General features: G+C 49.3%; 1 protein-coding gene across 1 annotated transcript in view; it reads left to right on the forward strand.

The window, feature by feature from the left end:
- ITPKB (inositol-trisphosphate 3-kinase B) overlaps window positions 1-15,425 on the forward strand; it is a 70,351-nt gene that overhangs the window by 45,935 nt on the left and 8,991 nt on the right. Inside the window, exons 5-6 of the mRNA XM_085218914.1 lie at window positions 13,918-14,017; window positions 14,158-14,371. Of these exons, the coding sequence (XP_085075040.1) occupies window positions 13,918-14,017; window positions 14,158-14,371 (314 nt within the window). The remainder of the gene's footprint in view (window positions 1-13,917; window positions 14,018-14,157; window positions 14,372-15,425) is intronic.

Raw genomic sequence — 15,425 nt, forward strand, 5'->3', positions numbered from 1 at the left:
TTTCCTGTTCTTCTGCTCTGTGTGCGTGTGTGTTGAAAGGAGCGTGATTTAATATGGTTGCCCTGCAGTTTAGAAATGTTGTGCTAAAGGGCTGGCTGCTAGATTGCTCTTGCAAAGTTTCTTCTGGATCCCATGGAAGTAGCAGATGTTACTGCTCAACAGTGAAGACAGAAGCTTAAAGTTCAAGGAAAGCTTTGCATCAGGCTGGGAGAACAAAGCCAAATCTTGATATTTCCTTGTCAGAGCTTTTGCCTGATAGTAAATCTCGACGATGAATGTGGTGTGGATATGCAGTTCATTACCACCTGACTTCCCATGCAGATGTAGCAACACATGCATGTTCTCATCTCTCTCGGTTTGTCATGTGCAGCTGGAGTAAGTGTGTCCTGGGAAAAGCGAACATGTCCTGGGGAAAAAAAGAAAAAAGGCAGAACTTGCTTTTTCAGGCTCAGACACTTAAAATATGTGCTTTAGGTGATGACAGTCCCAGGATACAGAAGATGAGAGCTCACTTTCTTGGGCTCCTGGGAAGGTCTTTGTAGATGAATCAGGGCCAATGACCTCATTTTCAGTAAGCGAGGAGGGGAGGTACTTGCTGATTTGTCTGTGGAGATGCCTGATTAAGCTGCAGAGTAAATAATAGGAACAAATTTTTCAGAAGGACCTTTCCCTGGGGGCTTGTTCCCACTGAGTCAGTCACGGTAACGTCAACAAGCAGTGCTACTTCAGTGACTGGAGGAGTCACCAGGGCTGAGTGCTCCTTTCCCCTCAGCTGAGTCGTCACCATGGCTTTCTATTTCCAGCGTACTGCAGCACAAATGCGTTGTAAGTATGCATCGTAGCGGGACCTTGAGTTCAGAGAGCAGGGATGGGGTGGCGGTCTGAGCTTTGCTTTCCTATTTCCCAAACATCCACAGTTACTGGGATGATGTCCTCCACTGGAAAACATCCAGAAAAGCCCAGCAAAGAGGAAGAGAGGTAAGCAAAGGAGCACGAGTGGGGATGCAGTAATAATGCGGGCATCGGTGGAAATTTTTTCAGCAGATGAAATGCAGGCTCAGGGCAGCTGGGCTCAGCCAAGCAGACAGCTGAGTCAGCACATCGTGCTGTTGTCTTGCCTTCCTCCCTGGAAAGGGAAAAGGACATGCACATGCCTCCTCCTCCAAGTGTTCTGGATGAATTTCCCAGTGTTCTGGAGCCTGCAAAGCTCTGTGCAGGGTGGGCAAGCCCAGAGGAAGCACAATAGCTGCAGGGTGAGCCTGGCATTGCTTCAGGAGTAGCAGGTTTTGTGGTGCCGGGCTCAGAACTGCCTCTAAACATCACTGGAAAATACTTTGGTCTAATAACACTTTTCTGTTTTCCTGTTTTCCCTAAGTTCACATTCTTTGCCCTGGTTTTTGGCTGACTGATGAATTGATTTATTACTTTAATAGTAGAAAATGACCATCAGTAAATCCCTTGCTGCCTCCAAGGCAAACTGCTCATGGTTTGTTTGTACTCCAGAGCACACATACTTCACAGGGTGATTTTCCAGCCTTGGTTCTCAGGCTGACTGCGGGGAGCGGGCTCCTTCTGGTGCACTTCCACGCATGGATGGAAGTGCATTTCCCAGGCAGAGTTTTGTCCTGACTAAGGTTTTGTATATCCATACTCTGCCAGCAGCTTGGGCCGGTTTGGATGTACATGCTGGATGCAGCTGCATTCATGTGACTTCCTGGGCTAAACTTTCTTATGGGGGAAGAAGCAAAGTCTTTGTTTACCCGTCTCAATGGAAAAGTTTAGCTCTGGCCTGTCTTGCCAAGGAGGGAAGGAGTGTGCCAGACTGATAGCGCGGCGGGCTCTGGCTGCTGGTGGAGCAGAGGCAGGACTGGTGCTGGGCATGCTGCTGGCATTGCACCCAGCAGTGAGGGGTGCCCTGGGCCATGGGGATCCTGTGGCTATTTTTTGGTTCTCTTGGCTGCTAAAGATAGAGCTGAGCAAGTGCCTTCAATGTCCATCAGGGAATAAGCAGGAGAAGCTGTGTTTGTGGGGAATAGCAGTGGGTTGGGAAGGGAAATGTCTTCAGGCATTGATGCACAGAGTAAGGGATATTGAGCTGGCATGGGATGCTCTCTTGCAGGGCTAAAAGGCACAAACTTCCTATATGGCTTTCGTTTAAATGGATCGAAACTGCTGCAAAATTAAATTTTAATCAGGCAATACACCTTTGTGCTTTGAAAACTGTAGGCGTGTGGCACAGCTCCTGTTAGAGTCGTTTAAACAAGATCTGCAAAGGGACAGTGGTATCCCATGCTTTCAGATGTGTGGGCTGCTCTCCCTCTTCTGATCCCGGCTGCAGCAGCACCATATAAAAGGAAGGTTGGACTGAAGAACATTTGTTTAACATATATTTTCCAGTGAAAGGCTCAACTGGACCCAGGACTTAGTCACTAAGTCCAGCTCTTGAGATCAGCCACTCAGAAAAAATAACGTTTTATATTGTCCTCTACTAATGGTAGGAAGCAGAAGAGCAGGCCCCACATACGCATTACCTGTCCCCCAGCATTTAAAGCCTTCTGCTGGAGCAGGAGAGCCTGTGTGAAGCTGCTGCTAACCCACAGCCCCAGCTCTTGTTGCAGCAGCTTCCCTGCTGATTTTGTCCAGATCCCCACTCCTGCGAGTGCTTCTGCTCCTTGCCTTTGAAGCTGCTTGGACTCAAATTAACTATGCTTTAATGGGATGAGCATCTTCCAAATGAGACTGTTGGCTGCTAGCCATCACTGCCACTTTCCAGATGCTTTAGATGACCCCTTTTTAACAACATTTCTCAGAAGGAAACCAGAATTCCCCTACCATTTCCAAATCTAGCTGCTCTCCAAGCCGTGCCAGTCGCTGCCTTGTGATTACTTTGCTGGTGTCAGACTGTGACACAAATAATCGCCTCCTCAACACATCTTTTGTTAGCAGCTCTAACAGTCTGGCTGTTAGAATACCTAGGTTCATTAGTGAGACGCTGTTTCCAGCACATAAACATTTCCATCCCAGAATGAGTGGCTGTTAGTACCTGAAACGCTTGCTCTTGTTTATAAGCTGAATAAAGCAGAACACCTTCCGTGCTTATGCCCACGAGACAGCCTTGTGAGTGGGACTGCACTGTGCTCCTAGTCCCATAGCATTCACTGGCAGAAGTGATACGAGTGATACGCTTTTATTTGCAGATTTATGGTTCTACGGGTGCATCAGCCATATCACTTCTGGGCAGTCATGTTTGCATTTTAAAATCCAGCTGCAGCTCTCATGAGGTTTCTAAGTCTGCCCTTGTGAGCTCCAGCTTCAGCTGACCCCCTGTACTTGGGGTCCTTCCTGCTCTATCCCATGAAGGTGATTGAATTGTGGCCACCAGCCAGGCAGTAGCTAGATGAGTGTTCAGGAGCCACATGGTTTTTGCATGCACAGTTACGTTTGGGATTGAGAATGGGAAGGATTTAGCCACAATATTTGCATAGCTCTTGTGCAGAGCTCTGAGGTGTTCAGCCTGGAGAAGAGAAGGCCCAGGGGAGACCTGGTAGTGGCCTTTCAGTATGTAAAGGGAAATGATAAGAAAGAAGGGGATGGACTCTTCAGCAGGATCTGTTGTGACAGGACAAGGGCAGAGGGTTTCAAACTAGAAGAGGGGAGATTTGGAGTGGGCAGAAGGAAGAAATTTTTTCTTATGATAAGGGTAGAGAAGAACTGAAACAGGTTGCCCATAGATGTGGTGGATGCTCCATCCCTGGAGACATTCAGAGTCAGGCTGGAAGGGGCTCTGAGCACCTGAGCTATAGGTGTCCCTGTTCACTGCAGGGGAGTTACAGTAGATGACCTTTAAGGATCCCTTCTAACTCAATTGATTCTGTGATTCTATGAATGTGCTGCTGTACATCCCAGCTGAGTAGTGCCAATGGATGTGTGAGCCTCCTGCACCAATGGTGCTGTCACTGGGACTCTAAAGGCTTGTGATGGCAACAGCTGGGAGACCTTTGCCTACTGGAAGAGGAGCAAATGGAGCCTTTTTAGTAATTCCTGACACATTGGGAATGCCACTCCTTGTAGCTTCCTGATTTGCTTTTAATGCAGAGCGTCTTGATGTTTATGCAGGTGAAGAAACAGTGAATCCTAAATGGTCCCATGCAAAAAAAATGCAAACACTGCTGTGGTTAGCTTTCCATCCCAGGTGACAGGGACAGAATGTTTGCAAAGCAGCACAGCTTATTTTCTGCAGATCTCACCTCCTTACTCCTAAGGCTGAGGAACCTTGGGCACTACATTCCCGGAGAGGCCCCAGCTCCAGCAGCCCTACACTACTGCACATAGTTGTGGCTTTGTTTGCACTAACAGTGTAGGATCTTCTCCTTCGCTTGCTGAGCAATGCTCCTGAGCAGTGCTAGCCAGCTGGGCAGGGGAGGCAAAGTCTCCAAAAGGCATGTAGCTCTAAGCTGAAATGTCGATGGGTAACGTGATCTCTGATTAATCTTGGTATCACTCAGTGTGAGGCTGTGAAGTTCTCAGCACTCTTCTGCAGAGAGCTGGACTGCCTTTTCACTTAGGAAATCGTCAGAGGAGGTATGGGGAGCTTTTAGCAGTCATCACATAGGTGAATTCACCTTTCTGTAGCTTCTTTCCATTTCTAACCAGCAACAGGAGCAACCTGACAGTTTGGAAATGCCTGTGGAGTTGGGTTTTTTTGTGGGTTTTTTTCCCCCCTTTTCTGTTTTACTCCAGGAAAAGAAGACTGCTTAAGCCTTTTCATTCAATACCACTGAACAAATGCTTTAATTCTCCACTGGTCCCTGACTCTGAAAGGATGGCTGTGCTGCAGCCAGCATGCCGGTGGGGGCTGGTGGCCACAGCAGCCACCTCTCAGTACCCATCAGGGATGCAGGGATCAGCCTGCAGGGCACAAGATGCTGCACAAGGACACGATGCTGAGCTTTTTGGTTTTGTGCATGGGGGATACACAAACAGGTTTGCTAACACAGCAGCAGTGGCTGAACGGAAGAGGAAATGCTAACTTTCATCCTAAAATGCCACCATGAGGTTGCAAAATCACTGAACAATTTGGCTGCTAGAAAGCATCCCCAAAATGTTAGAATTGTACCTAGCGGGTATGTCCAACATCTGGCTTGTTAGCTCCCCGCTTCCCACGTCTGAAGCTCTGCGGTCTGTGAATTGCTGTGCCTGGTGCCTTACAGCTCTGGCCAGTGGGTGGTGGATGAACTCCCACACGGCCGGGCCCCGGGGATGGCAGAGCAATCGGGAGGAGTCTGCAATTAGTTGGGCAACAAACATCTCCTAGGGGACCTGACCTCAGGGCCACCCGTGTGTGGAGGGATGAGCAGCGGTTGTCAGTAGGAGCTGCGATCTGGGATTTGCCTCATCCCACACCCGCACCATGCTGTTTCAGAACAGTCTGAGAAGCGCAGTAGTTCAGCCAGATCTGAACCACACACACGCTCTTACTCTGCACCAGGCATGTTTCTGGCTCCGTCCTGTGCTTCTTCATTCAAACGCAGTGCAAGCAGCGCGCAGCACGCCCTGCAGGATCCTGCCGCGTCTTGCTGATCTCTCGATAGCTTGCTCAAGAAAGCCACCTCCTGTTCTGTGAGCTTCAACACCATGTAATGGAAAAATGTAGAAGTGGGGCCCAGCTGTGCGTCACCGGCTGCCTTGGCAACCTCCGCCCGCGCTCAGCTCGGCCATAGGCGCGCAGGGCTGTCTGTCTGCTGCGGCGATGGGACGCAGTGCTCAGCATCCCCTGGCCCTTAGCGGGGTGGTGAGGGAGAACAAGGAAATACCAGGGCTTGCTCGTGTCACTGGAGCCTGCTGGGCGCTAACGCAGCAGGAATTTAGGAGCTCTGCAAGGAATTCCGTCAATCTTCAAAGAAGGGCAGAAGCATCTGGCATTTGGCCATTGCGCTTATGTTAGTACAGGAAAAACACCAAATTTTTCCAACACTGCTACAGCGTTTCCTATTTGTAGGTTAACAGTGTGCATTTTGCTTTATGGTACCGAATGTCAATGAGGAAAAAGGACCTATTTATGTTGCTTTGTAGTAAAGCTTAAGCTTTACTTGCAAGCTTTCCTTAAAGCAACAGGAAGCCGTGAGCTCTGCGGGTGTCTTCTGAGACCTCCAAAAAACCCTTCCTGAATCGATTGGAAAGTGCACGAGGTTGTTGCTGCTGTTGCAGCAGGCTTGCTCTCTGAGGGGGGGCTGGAGGATGGGAATCAGGTGCAGGCATTGGGCATGGACCCTTTGAGGAACTGGGGTTGCTCAGCTATCGATCACACTTGCTGCTGTCGAATGGAAATGCCAGCAGGCTCTTGTTCTTGACAGACCTTCTCCTGGGCTTCTTCAGCACCCCTACAGGGTGAAGTCCTGGCCATTAGCCGCTTACTGTCTCCAAATCACCCCACTTACGTGGAGAGGAGTTTCCTTTTTCTCTTATTTTCTTTGAAAAAAAATACTAAAAATAGCCTGTTGGAGACCTAGTGACTAAGTCAAGTGCTGCTGAAGTAAACAAACAACAAAGTGTCTGAGGGAAGATGACTAAATTTTTCTACCTCCTCTTCTGCTTCCCTCACCCTCAGAGCTAAACATAGTCTCCTTCAGCTGCCCACGGTGACAGCCTCGCAGATATGGGCTTGCCGAGCCCCAGCCATATGGAGAACCAGGCACCTTCCCTACATTCGTTTCTCTTCTCGCTCACTCTTCCCCAAGAGAAAATATATTTAGAAATGCCAAGACACAATGAGCTAAACTCTGCCTTTGTTCCACCCACGTTTATAATGGGTTCATTGTATCGCATCCGCCAGCGCCTCTGCGATTATATGGCTAGATATAACAGCCTCCTACCCTTCACTTTCTTGTCCTTATTTGGACCAGAAAATGGCTCCAGCCTTTTCTTCAAATTTGATAGGGCTGTTCTGGGAAAGTCTATTTGGATTTTAGTGTGAAACTTGCCATTTCTGCTTCTTGAAAGGATGTCACAGTTTATTGGGGGGAAGCTGCTTGTTGCTGAACTGGCGCTTAGAGGCTGGTGCTGGAGTTATGTGCTCAAACACCACGCCGTGCCGCGTGCCTGGCTTCTGCTGCTCGCCTCAAATACAGCCTCTTTCAAGAGAAATATTTATTTTAGAAACTACTTGCTTAAAAAAAAAAAAAAAAAAAAAAAAAGGAAGAAGACAAATGTGCATTTTCAGATCTCACTCTTTAAATGAGGAATCTGAACTGGCCGGGTCACTCCTGGGTGTGCTGCATGCAGTTAGCAATGCTGGGCTGCTTGGACCCTCTCCTCCTACACCCCAGGAGGGGGATGACAGCACGTGGGAGGCAGACTTCTACTTATTTAGAATCATAGAATCTAGAATCATAGCACACCGCAAACTGAAAGGGACCCATAAGCATTACTGAGTCCAGCTCCTTTGAGACTGTCCTGCATCCCAGCGCCTCCTCCATGTGCCTGTGCCAACGTCAGCCCTATGGGGTTACATGCTGTCCTGAATGTGGTGCTGTTTTAGGATCAGCATGGTTCTTCTTCAGTATCTTAGGACTTTACAACTGAAATCTTTTTCCTCTCCTGCGCCAGCCCTGTGTGTCGGCACATGGCTGGGTTGGAAAGCCACGGACCTGTGGCTGAGGCAGGCTGGTGCTCCCAGCAGCTGCTATGTCAGCAGGGGCTCCTCCAGCCATGCAGCACCAGCTTCTCTGACATGAGAGCCAATAAAGTCTACAGAGCACTTTGCTCCGTCAAAGTGCTATCCAAACACAAGGGATTCCAAGTGCAAATGAAAGTGCTAAACTGATTTAAAGGCAAATTAAAAGGTTGTGCCTGTTGAACATTCAGCTTTATGGTTTGGTTGTGTTTATGAAACTTATAACTGCTCTTTTAAACTAGTTTTTTACACTCTGTGTACCCAGTAAATGCAGGCGTGGTCAGGGCTTATGACTAATTTTAAAAAACATATTTATTCTAAGCAAACTATTGTAGCCCTCGCCATGACTTTCCCTTCCATGTGTCCCTCCTGCAGCCTCCAGCACTTAGGCTATTCATAGAGCATTGCACTTCTTTGTGGTAGAAGGGTGCATTTCCAATTTACATATTCCGTAATGTGGCATTTGGTCATGGCCACACAGTGTCAGAGCAGTAAGTGATCTCCATAAGCGAGCAGAGCAAGGGAACAGCGGTGGGAACATTTTCTGGGAGTTTGTACAACGGAAGGGCTCACATCTAAAAACTGGGCCTCAGGCATCCAGCCTCTCCTGCAGACTGCATCATTAACTTTTCATGATGTGGCATTGGTTTTGCAGAATCTTGCTTGTGTGGCCCTGATGGCTTGTGGACAGGATGCTCCCAGAGCTTTGTATTTATAGCATCTACACTGATGCTCTCCGTGCTTATCTCCAGGTAAATAGCTCAGGTGGCCACCCAGGCACTAGAAGTCTGAGGTTGCCCTGCTCGTTCATAAGGCAGGCTGAAGGGAGGGGGGATGAGCCCTCTCACCTTACCATGTGCTGGTGGGGCGTCTTGAGCTGGGGGAAATCTCTCCAAACAACCTTTTGTTTTGGGATTGCTTTGGGCATCCCAGCTCACTTCACAGCATGTCGAGGAGCAGGCTGGTTCCGTCCCATACTGTTCTGGGTCACATCCAGAAGCAGATAGGAATAAACAGGACTAAAAAGCCCAAGAATTAGAAGCACATTTGTTCTGCCTATGGATGCTACTCTATGTTTGGTGCTTCAGTCCCAAATTCCTCTAAGCAGGCTGGAAATGCAGTGTCATGGCTTAAATCCCTGAAAACTTGCCTTCAAATTGTAGGAGAGGGTGTTGGCAGCTGGCATTTGGGGGGGGTTCCCTGACTTGTGCCACACTGCTCTCTCAGCTGGCTGCCTGACCCACTGCCCAGCCCTGGGCCTGCTTTGTGCTGGTGAGCATTTTTATTATTGGCTGCCTTTTAAAAGGGAGCTGCTTGCTGTGGAAGCAGCAGCACTGGACTTCTCTACCAGTCCACCAGAAGTGATCAACTGTTTCTGTTTCCCTTGAATTCTCTAAGCCGAATATTGCTCAACAAACGTAATTTGTATGTACCTAATGAGTAACAAAGACATTTCCAGAGATCTGGATCAGTTCCCTCGCAGGAAAGTGGGCTGGACTTGCCTAATGCGTACAATTAATTCATGCAGCTTTACTGGAAAGCCAGTTATGACTGATCCGTGCTAGGAAGATTTCGTCTTGATTGAAGGGGAGGCTGCTAGTCAGGAAGAAACACTCACAGAGACAACTGCAGCTCCAGAGCCACTTCTGCCTTTCTCCCACCCGATGCTTTGGCACTGCCTCTGCTCAGGCCCCTGCACATGCCCACGCATCGCTCTGCACTGCGAATGAGCAGGCGGAGGCTGCGACCATCCCCGCACACCAGGTGCTGCTGCCGGTCCCACAGCCACGGGGCTTCCTCCTATTGTCAGAGGGAAGGCCACATCCAAGCACCACGGACACCCATCTGGGCTTTCTCCTCTCCAGCATCGTAAGCAGGAAGGGGGAGTCTGCAAAGAGCTCCTGTTTTTTTCCAATAGGCTGGAATAATTTTCGATGATCCCAGCAGATGTTCCTGGCTCCCTTGCTTTCTGGCCGAGGCTCCTCTGTCACTCGTGTTAATCTCCCGCAGATGGCAGAGAAGGCAGCAACTTTGGCCACATTGGTGTGGATGTGGGCGGTTTGCATTGGAAGAAGACTGCATAAGACATGGGGCTGCCTGGGCTCCCCTCCCAGAAGGCTGCCCAGCAGCAGGGCACAGCTTGAGCTCCATGTTAGCGACCTGGAGCATATCATGAGTGGTTTCGGCAGGGGGTACAGAGGAGGCACCTGGCAGCATACAGGTCCCTGCCTGCCCTGCCCCGTGCCCTCTGCTGCCACCACCCTGCACAGTGAGCAGAGCTGGCCCCTCACCTCCCCGATGGAGCTTTTCCCAGTGAGGGGAAACAATCATCACTAGGGAAACCTTAACTACTTTCTAAAGACCAAAAGAAAAGAAAACACATTCGTTCTTTTAAACATGGAAAACAAAATGGCTTCCTTTCCCTTGGCTGTGTGCATGTGGCCCTCGAGCAAGCCGACACAGAGTGAACTCTGTGGGCAACTTATTTATGTGTTGCAGGGGAGGCCTCTCCAGTGCAAAGTCTGCTCTCCTCTGCTGCTTCAGTTGCTGTTTGTCAAACCACAAGGCTGCGGACACAAGGAGCAGCTCACCAGCCCAGCTCAGGAGTGAGGCATGTCCTGGGCCTCACCAAAGCCCCTTCCCAAGGAGGCCTCAGCAGCAAGTTACCATTTTGGAACGGCTAGAAGTGAAAGCAAAGAACAGTGAGGCCGTGCTGTCTGCTCTCAGTTTTCCTGTCTTCTGCTTCTCATTTATTTCAAGGTCTTCCAGGAAGAAAGGGATGAAGTTCTCTAATTGTTCATGTAATGCTACTCCCACTCTTCCCTGCTCCAGCTGCATGACCTTGACTCCAGTGGTTCATAAAAAGGATTCATCTCCATCTATTTTCAGGAATGTTCAGTCCTGTCAAACTACAGGAAACCATATTGATTGGATATTAGGAAAAGTTTTTTCTCAGAAGTGAGGCATTGGCACAGGCTGCCCAGGGAGGTGGTGGGGTCACCATCTCTGGAGGTGTTCAAGGAATGTGGAGATGTGGCACTGAGGGACATGGTTAGTGGGCATGGTAGGGGTGGGTTGGTGGTTGGACATGACGATCTGAGTGGTCTTTTCCGATCTTACTGATTCTATGATAATTCCAGCAAGTGAAATTGTTTTTTGCCCATCTCTCTGGCTCGATGCACGGGAAGGGCAAAGCTGCCCCAACTCCCCATAGCACCAACCAAACCTTGCGTTGAGAAGAGGACAGGAGTGGCCAGAAAAGCACATATCCCTGAGCAGGCACGAGAGGAAAGCCATCTGCCAGAGGGAAAATGTGCAGTGACCACTGAGCTCATCAGTCACTTTTTTGTTTAATCTAATTAAACACAAAGTATCCTCTGACCTTCTGGGTTGGCCTAAGTTCTCCCATGTTGTTCTTTCCGTATAAAGCTCTATTGACAGACGGGGAAAGCCTGGCGTTTGCCTTAAGCTCCAGATAAGCAAAGTTAAACACAGAGAAGATAAAATTGTTTTCCCAGCAGTCCTCTCCCCTTGCCTAGTTATGGGTGCTGGTTGGGGGGGCTCAGCTCCTCTGGTCCTGTTCACCACAGCTGAGATGAGCTGGTGAAGGGCTGGGAGAAAGCAGAGACAGAAATTGGCTCTACCAGGTGCTCAGCTTCATTTCCATGCGGCAGATGATGAGTGCAAATGGTGCTTGCTCTTCACCACGTTTATTTTCAGAGTCACTAAATTGCTGCATAGTAGCTGATGGATCGGTGTGTGCCGATGTTCAAAGAGGTTTTAACTAAAAAGTGTCAAACTGCATCGGACACCTTCTGCATATTCCCAGCTTATCTAGGCTACATATAAGAGCTCAATTGGTCAATATAGCTTTGTGAGTTTTTGGGGAGGGGAAGCAGCTGGGGCTGGAATTTGGGGAGAGCAGGGTGTCAGGATGCCACAAGCAGCTGTAAGCAATGCATGTGTGGCACGGGCTCTGCCAAACAAGTGTGTTGAGCTTTTGGCGTGATGTGTTGCCTGCTCGCTTCATTGTGGGCAAATGAGATTTCAGCAGTGATAGAGGTTGAGCACTCCCTTTGCATCCTAACAGAGCAGGAGATCTCCCTGCTCTCAGTTCAGAACTGTCTTCTGCAGCTTTATTTTGTTCAGATGTAGCCCCACAGCCGTGCCTGAACCTGCATGTCAGTGAGGCTTCAGCATCTCTGTCTCAGGCCTCTGTGCTTGGCCCGACTGTTGAGCCCAGATCCTGTGTGTTTGTGGTGCTGCCAAAAACATGGTCCTTAGCCACAGCCCTAAAACTTGGGTTGGAAATGTCTAACCAAAGGCATATGTTAGCTAAGCACATCTAGGGCTTGGGCAGCCCTAGCAAAGTGGGACCAGTGGTTTGCACTGCTCTGAGGGACACTTGGTTTCATTCTGCCTCCATCTTGTTGCACATCAAAGTTTTAGCTGCAGAGCTGTAACCCCCAAAAAACAAAATCTTGGCCTGGGGAGTTGCATTGCCTTGGCTGGTTTCCTGAGACTGAGGGACTTACAGAGCTGTTGTAGGGTAGCAGGACACCTTTTCTTTGTTTCAGACGAAGTGGGTTGTGCTTGTCTGGGGTCTAGACTCCCTTGGAGGTTTTTTCCTCCCTCTTTTTTCATGACATAAGTCAGGACTTGATGTTACTATTTTAAAAACAAAAAGAGGGACCCCCACCTCCCTCCCCCAGCTTTCCTCCCACTCTGCCAAGAGGAGAACAAAGAGCAGCTATAGCACACCAGTTCTGGCACAGTACTTGGAAATAAAAACATCCATCCTCATGTCAGGTAAGGAGCTGCCCTGCCAAGGCCAGCAAGCCCTGCTGCCGAGCAAAGCTGCTGTGCAGAGGGGTCTGGGTGCAGGGAATGCCTGGTGTCACCCCTGTGGCAGAGCTCCGTGTCAAGCTGCTGTGCTCCCATGCTGGTACCAGCATGTGCTTGGATGCTCCTAGTACCAGGCAGTGGTCTATGGGAAGGGCCAGCTTTACCTCTTGGCTGGGAAGAGGAAAGGGGATGGGGAAAGGACTTTGTTCCCGACCTCTATCCCCCTACCTGTGCTGTGCAGTACCCTGCTGCCTCAGGGCTGGGGTGCAGTGCCGTGTAACTCAGTGGAGTTTCCACACTGCAGACACTGACATCCTTGTCTGGCTCTTCCTATCCTTTTAAACATGTCAGCAGTTCCCAGCACAGATTCCTGCGCTGTGAGTTCACTCCAGACAAGCATCCAAGCTGCAAGTTGGGGCTGCTGGCTCTTCTCCACCTGTCTGCAAAGTGTTACTGGAATGGAGGCCAGCTCTCCAAACACAAGGAAGATATTACTGGGCCTTTCTGGAAGGCTCCCTCACATGCATTAGAAGTGGAGCAAGTGAGGATAATTTATCTGTGGACTTCCAGCTGAACCTAGTAGCTCCTTGTGGCCAGGATAAAGATTGTTTGTCTCCTCTTCTACAAGAAGGCATTTTTCCATTGTCGCTCCCTTTTGTTAGCAGTGTGTTTCGTGTGTTTCCCAGAACAATCCAGGGAAAACCTCTCCCCAGGAAGAGCACGCCTTCAAGAGAGGCTTTCATGTATCCAAAGACACTCTCACTGAAGTAGTGTAAATAGTTTTGTGCGATCCATCTGGCAAAGAACACAACGTATCAGAAAGGAATTCTTCTCCAAAACGTGGTTACTGATCAGCTAAAGCAAGCAGGTCAGATGTGAGCATGTTGAAAACCTGACAAACAAAGCAGCTGTCATTCAGTGGGGAGCAAAAAATGCCTTGGTGAGCTTTTGTATGTGTCTCTTCCTACCCACTGGATCCAGAGCAGAGCTTTGTGACCAAGAGGAACCTTGCGCTCCCTTCCCCACTTGGTCTGCTGTGATCTGCAGCAGCAGTGCATTCTCAAAGATGGGCAAATGTCCTCATGGTGCTGGGATACAGGGGATTGGAGACAAGGTGATGGATATGGCTGAGCTGTCATTATCAGAAGCAGCCAGCTGGAAGAAAGGCTGCCTACTTTACAGAAGTTACTCGTGATTTTTGAATGTAGTGCTGAGGCCCAATGACTCTTCCTTGGCACAGAGTGATGGGAAAAGAGCAGATTCTCTATTTGCTTTCCATTCTGTGCTGGCTCCGGTGCCTCCTGCTCTGTCCAAGATGGCCACGTGCTGCCTGGAGTGACTTTATGGACAGTAAAAGCTTAAGACATTGCATTCACCTTCACAATTTTTTTTCCCCTTAGAGCAAGTCATGGCGGAAGATCAAGAACATGGTGCACTGGTCCCCGTTTGTGATGTCCTTCAAGAAGAAGTACCCCTGGATCCAGCTTGCAGGACATGCAGGTAGAGAGCAGTGGGAATGCCAGGGGCTCTTTCGGGCATGGAGATGCTTCTGATGTGTTGGGCTGGCTCTCTTGTTTTGGGGAGGCACCTTGTCACCCCACACCCAGATTTAGTGCCACGTGGCCTCTTGTCACCCTCAGGTAGTTTCAAGGCAGCAGCCAATGGCAGGATACTGAAGAAGCACTGTGAATCAGAGCAGCGCTGCCTTGACCGCCTGATGAACGATGTCCTGAAGCCCTATGTTCCTGCCTACCACGGGGATGTCATGAAGGACGGGGAGCGATACAACCAGATGGAAGATCTGCTAGCTGAATTTGACTCCCCCTGCGTTATGGACTGCAAGATGGGGGTCAGGTGAGTGAGTAACTCTGGGGGTATTTCTTGAGTTCTAAGATACTGAAAGCAGAGGATGAAACCCTCTGAAACACACAGATGAGAGTACCATTTCCAGCCAAAGCTGAGCCAAAGCATGAGAAGGGTGTGAGGGAAGTCTGGGCTTGGGAAGGACCTGGTAGCACAGGTTCAGTCTCCTTCACCGGCTTCAGGGTAGCTCAGGTCTGGCAGAGATGCTTGGATGCTTGCACTGCACTGGTTTCTGTGCAAGGGAGGAATGTTTTTTTGTTCGTTTTTTTTTCTTTCCATCCCAAACACTCAGTGTGAAATTTGACCTGGGGTGTCAGGCAGAAGGCAGGCAAGGAATACTTCCTATTGGAGGGTGTGGGAAGGAAGGCAGGCTGCATGCACTGCGCTGCCATAGGGTCAAGACAGGACTCACTGTGGACAAGGAGATAACAGCTGTGTCAGGAGAAGACCTACCAGTCTCTGGTCATCCCCAAAGGAAGCTTTGTCATGCATAAGGCCTGGTTATGGGTCAAGCCTGGAGCAATGTCAGAGACCAAACCATACATGAAGATTATCTGTTGCTTTGATTAAGGAAATCTAGCTCTCTGAGCAGTATTAGAAACATTTCTGAGAACACAGATTCTCTATTCTGCTGTTTCATTCTGCCTACCCCAAAGTCATAGGTTTGGTGATGTCAGCTGAAGCCTTTTTATCTGCAGTGTTGCTCGAAGGAGTTGCTGCGCTGAGGATGGCTACTCTGTGATCATATGCCGCCTCTGAGAGAAACACCAGAAATACACAAACTTCATCCCACAAGGGCTAGCAGCATCCTCTCCTTACATTTTGTAAACCACATGTTCCTTGCTGAGATTTTATTGCAAGCAACCTGGGGAGTTGGCTCAGCCCTTCCGCATTGCTGTGTATGTTGAAGGTGAAGTTTAGCTATGGGGAAAAGGAGGGGACTGATGGGGTCTCTCCTAAGTTTTTTTGCTGGGACACCTCTCCTGGCTTGGCAAGATGTTTGCAGAGAGCCTGGATACCAGCTGGTCTCAGCTGAGGCATCCTT

The sequence above is a fragment of the Meleagris gallopavo genome, chromosome 2 (assembly GCF_905368555.1).
Source record: "Meleagris gallopavo chromosome 2, MGAL_WU_HG_1.1, whole genome shotgun sequence".
Lineage (NCBI taxonomy): Eukaryota > Metazoa > Chordata > Aves > Galliformes > Phasianidae > Meleagris > Meleagris gallopavo.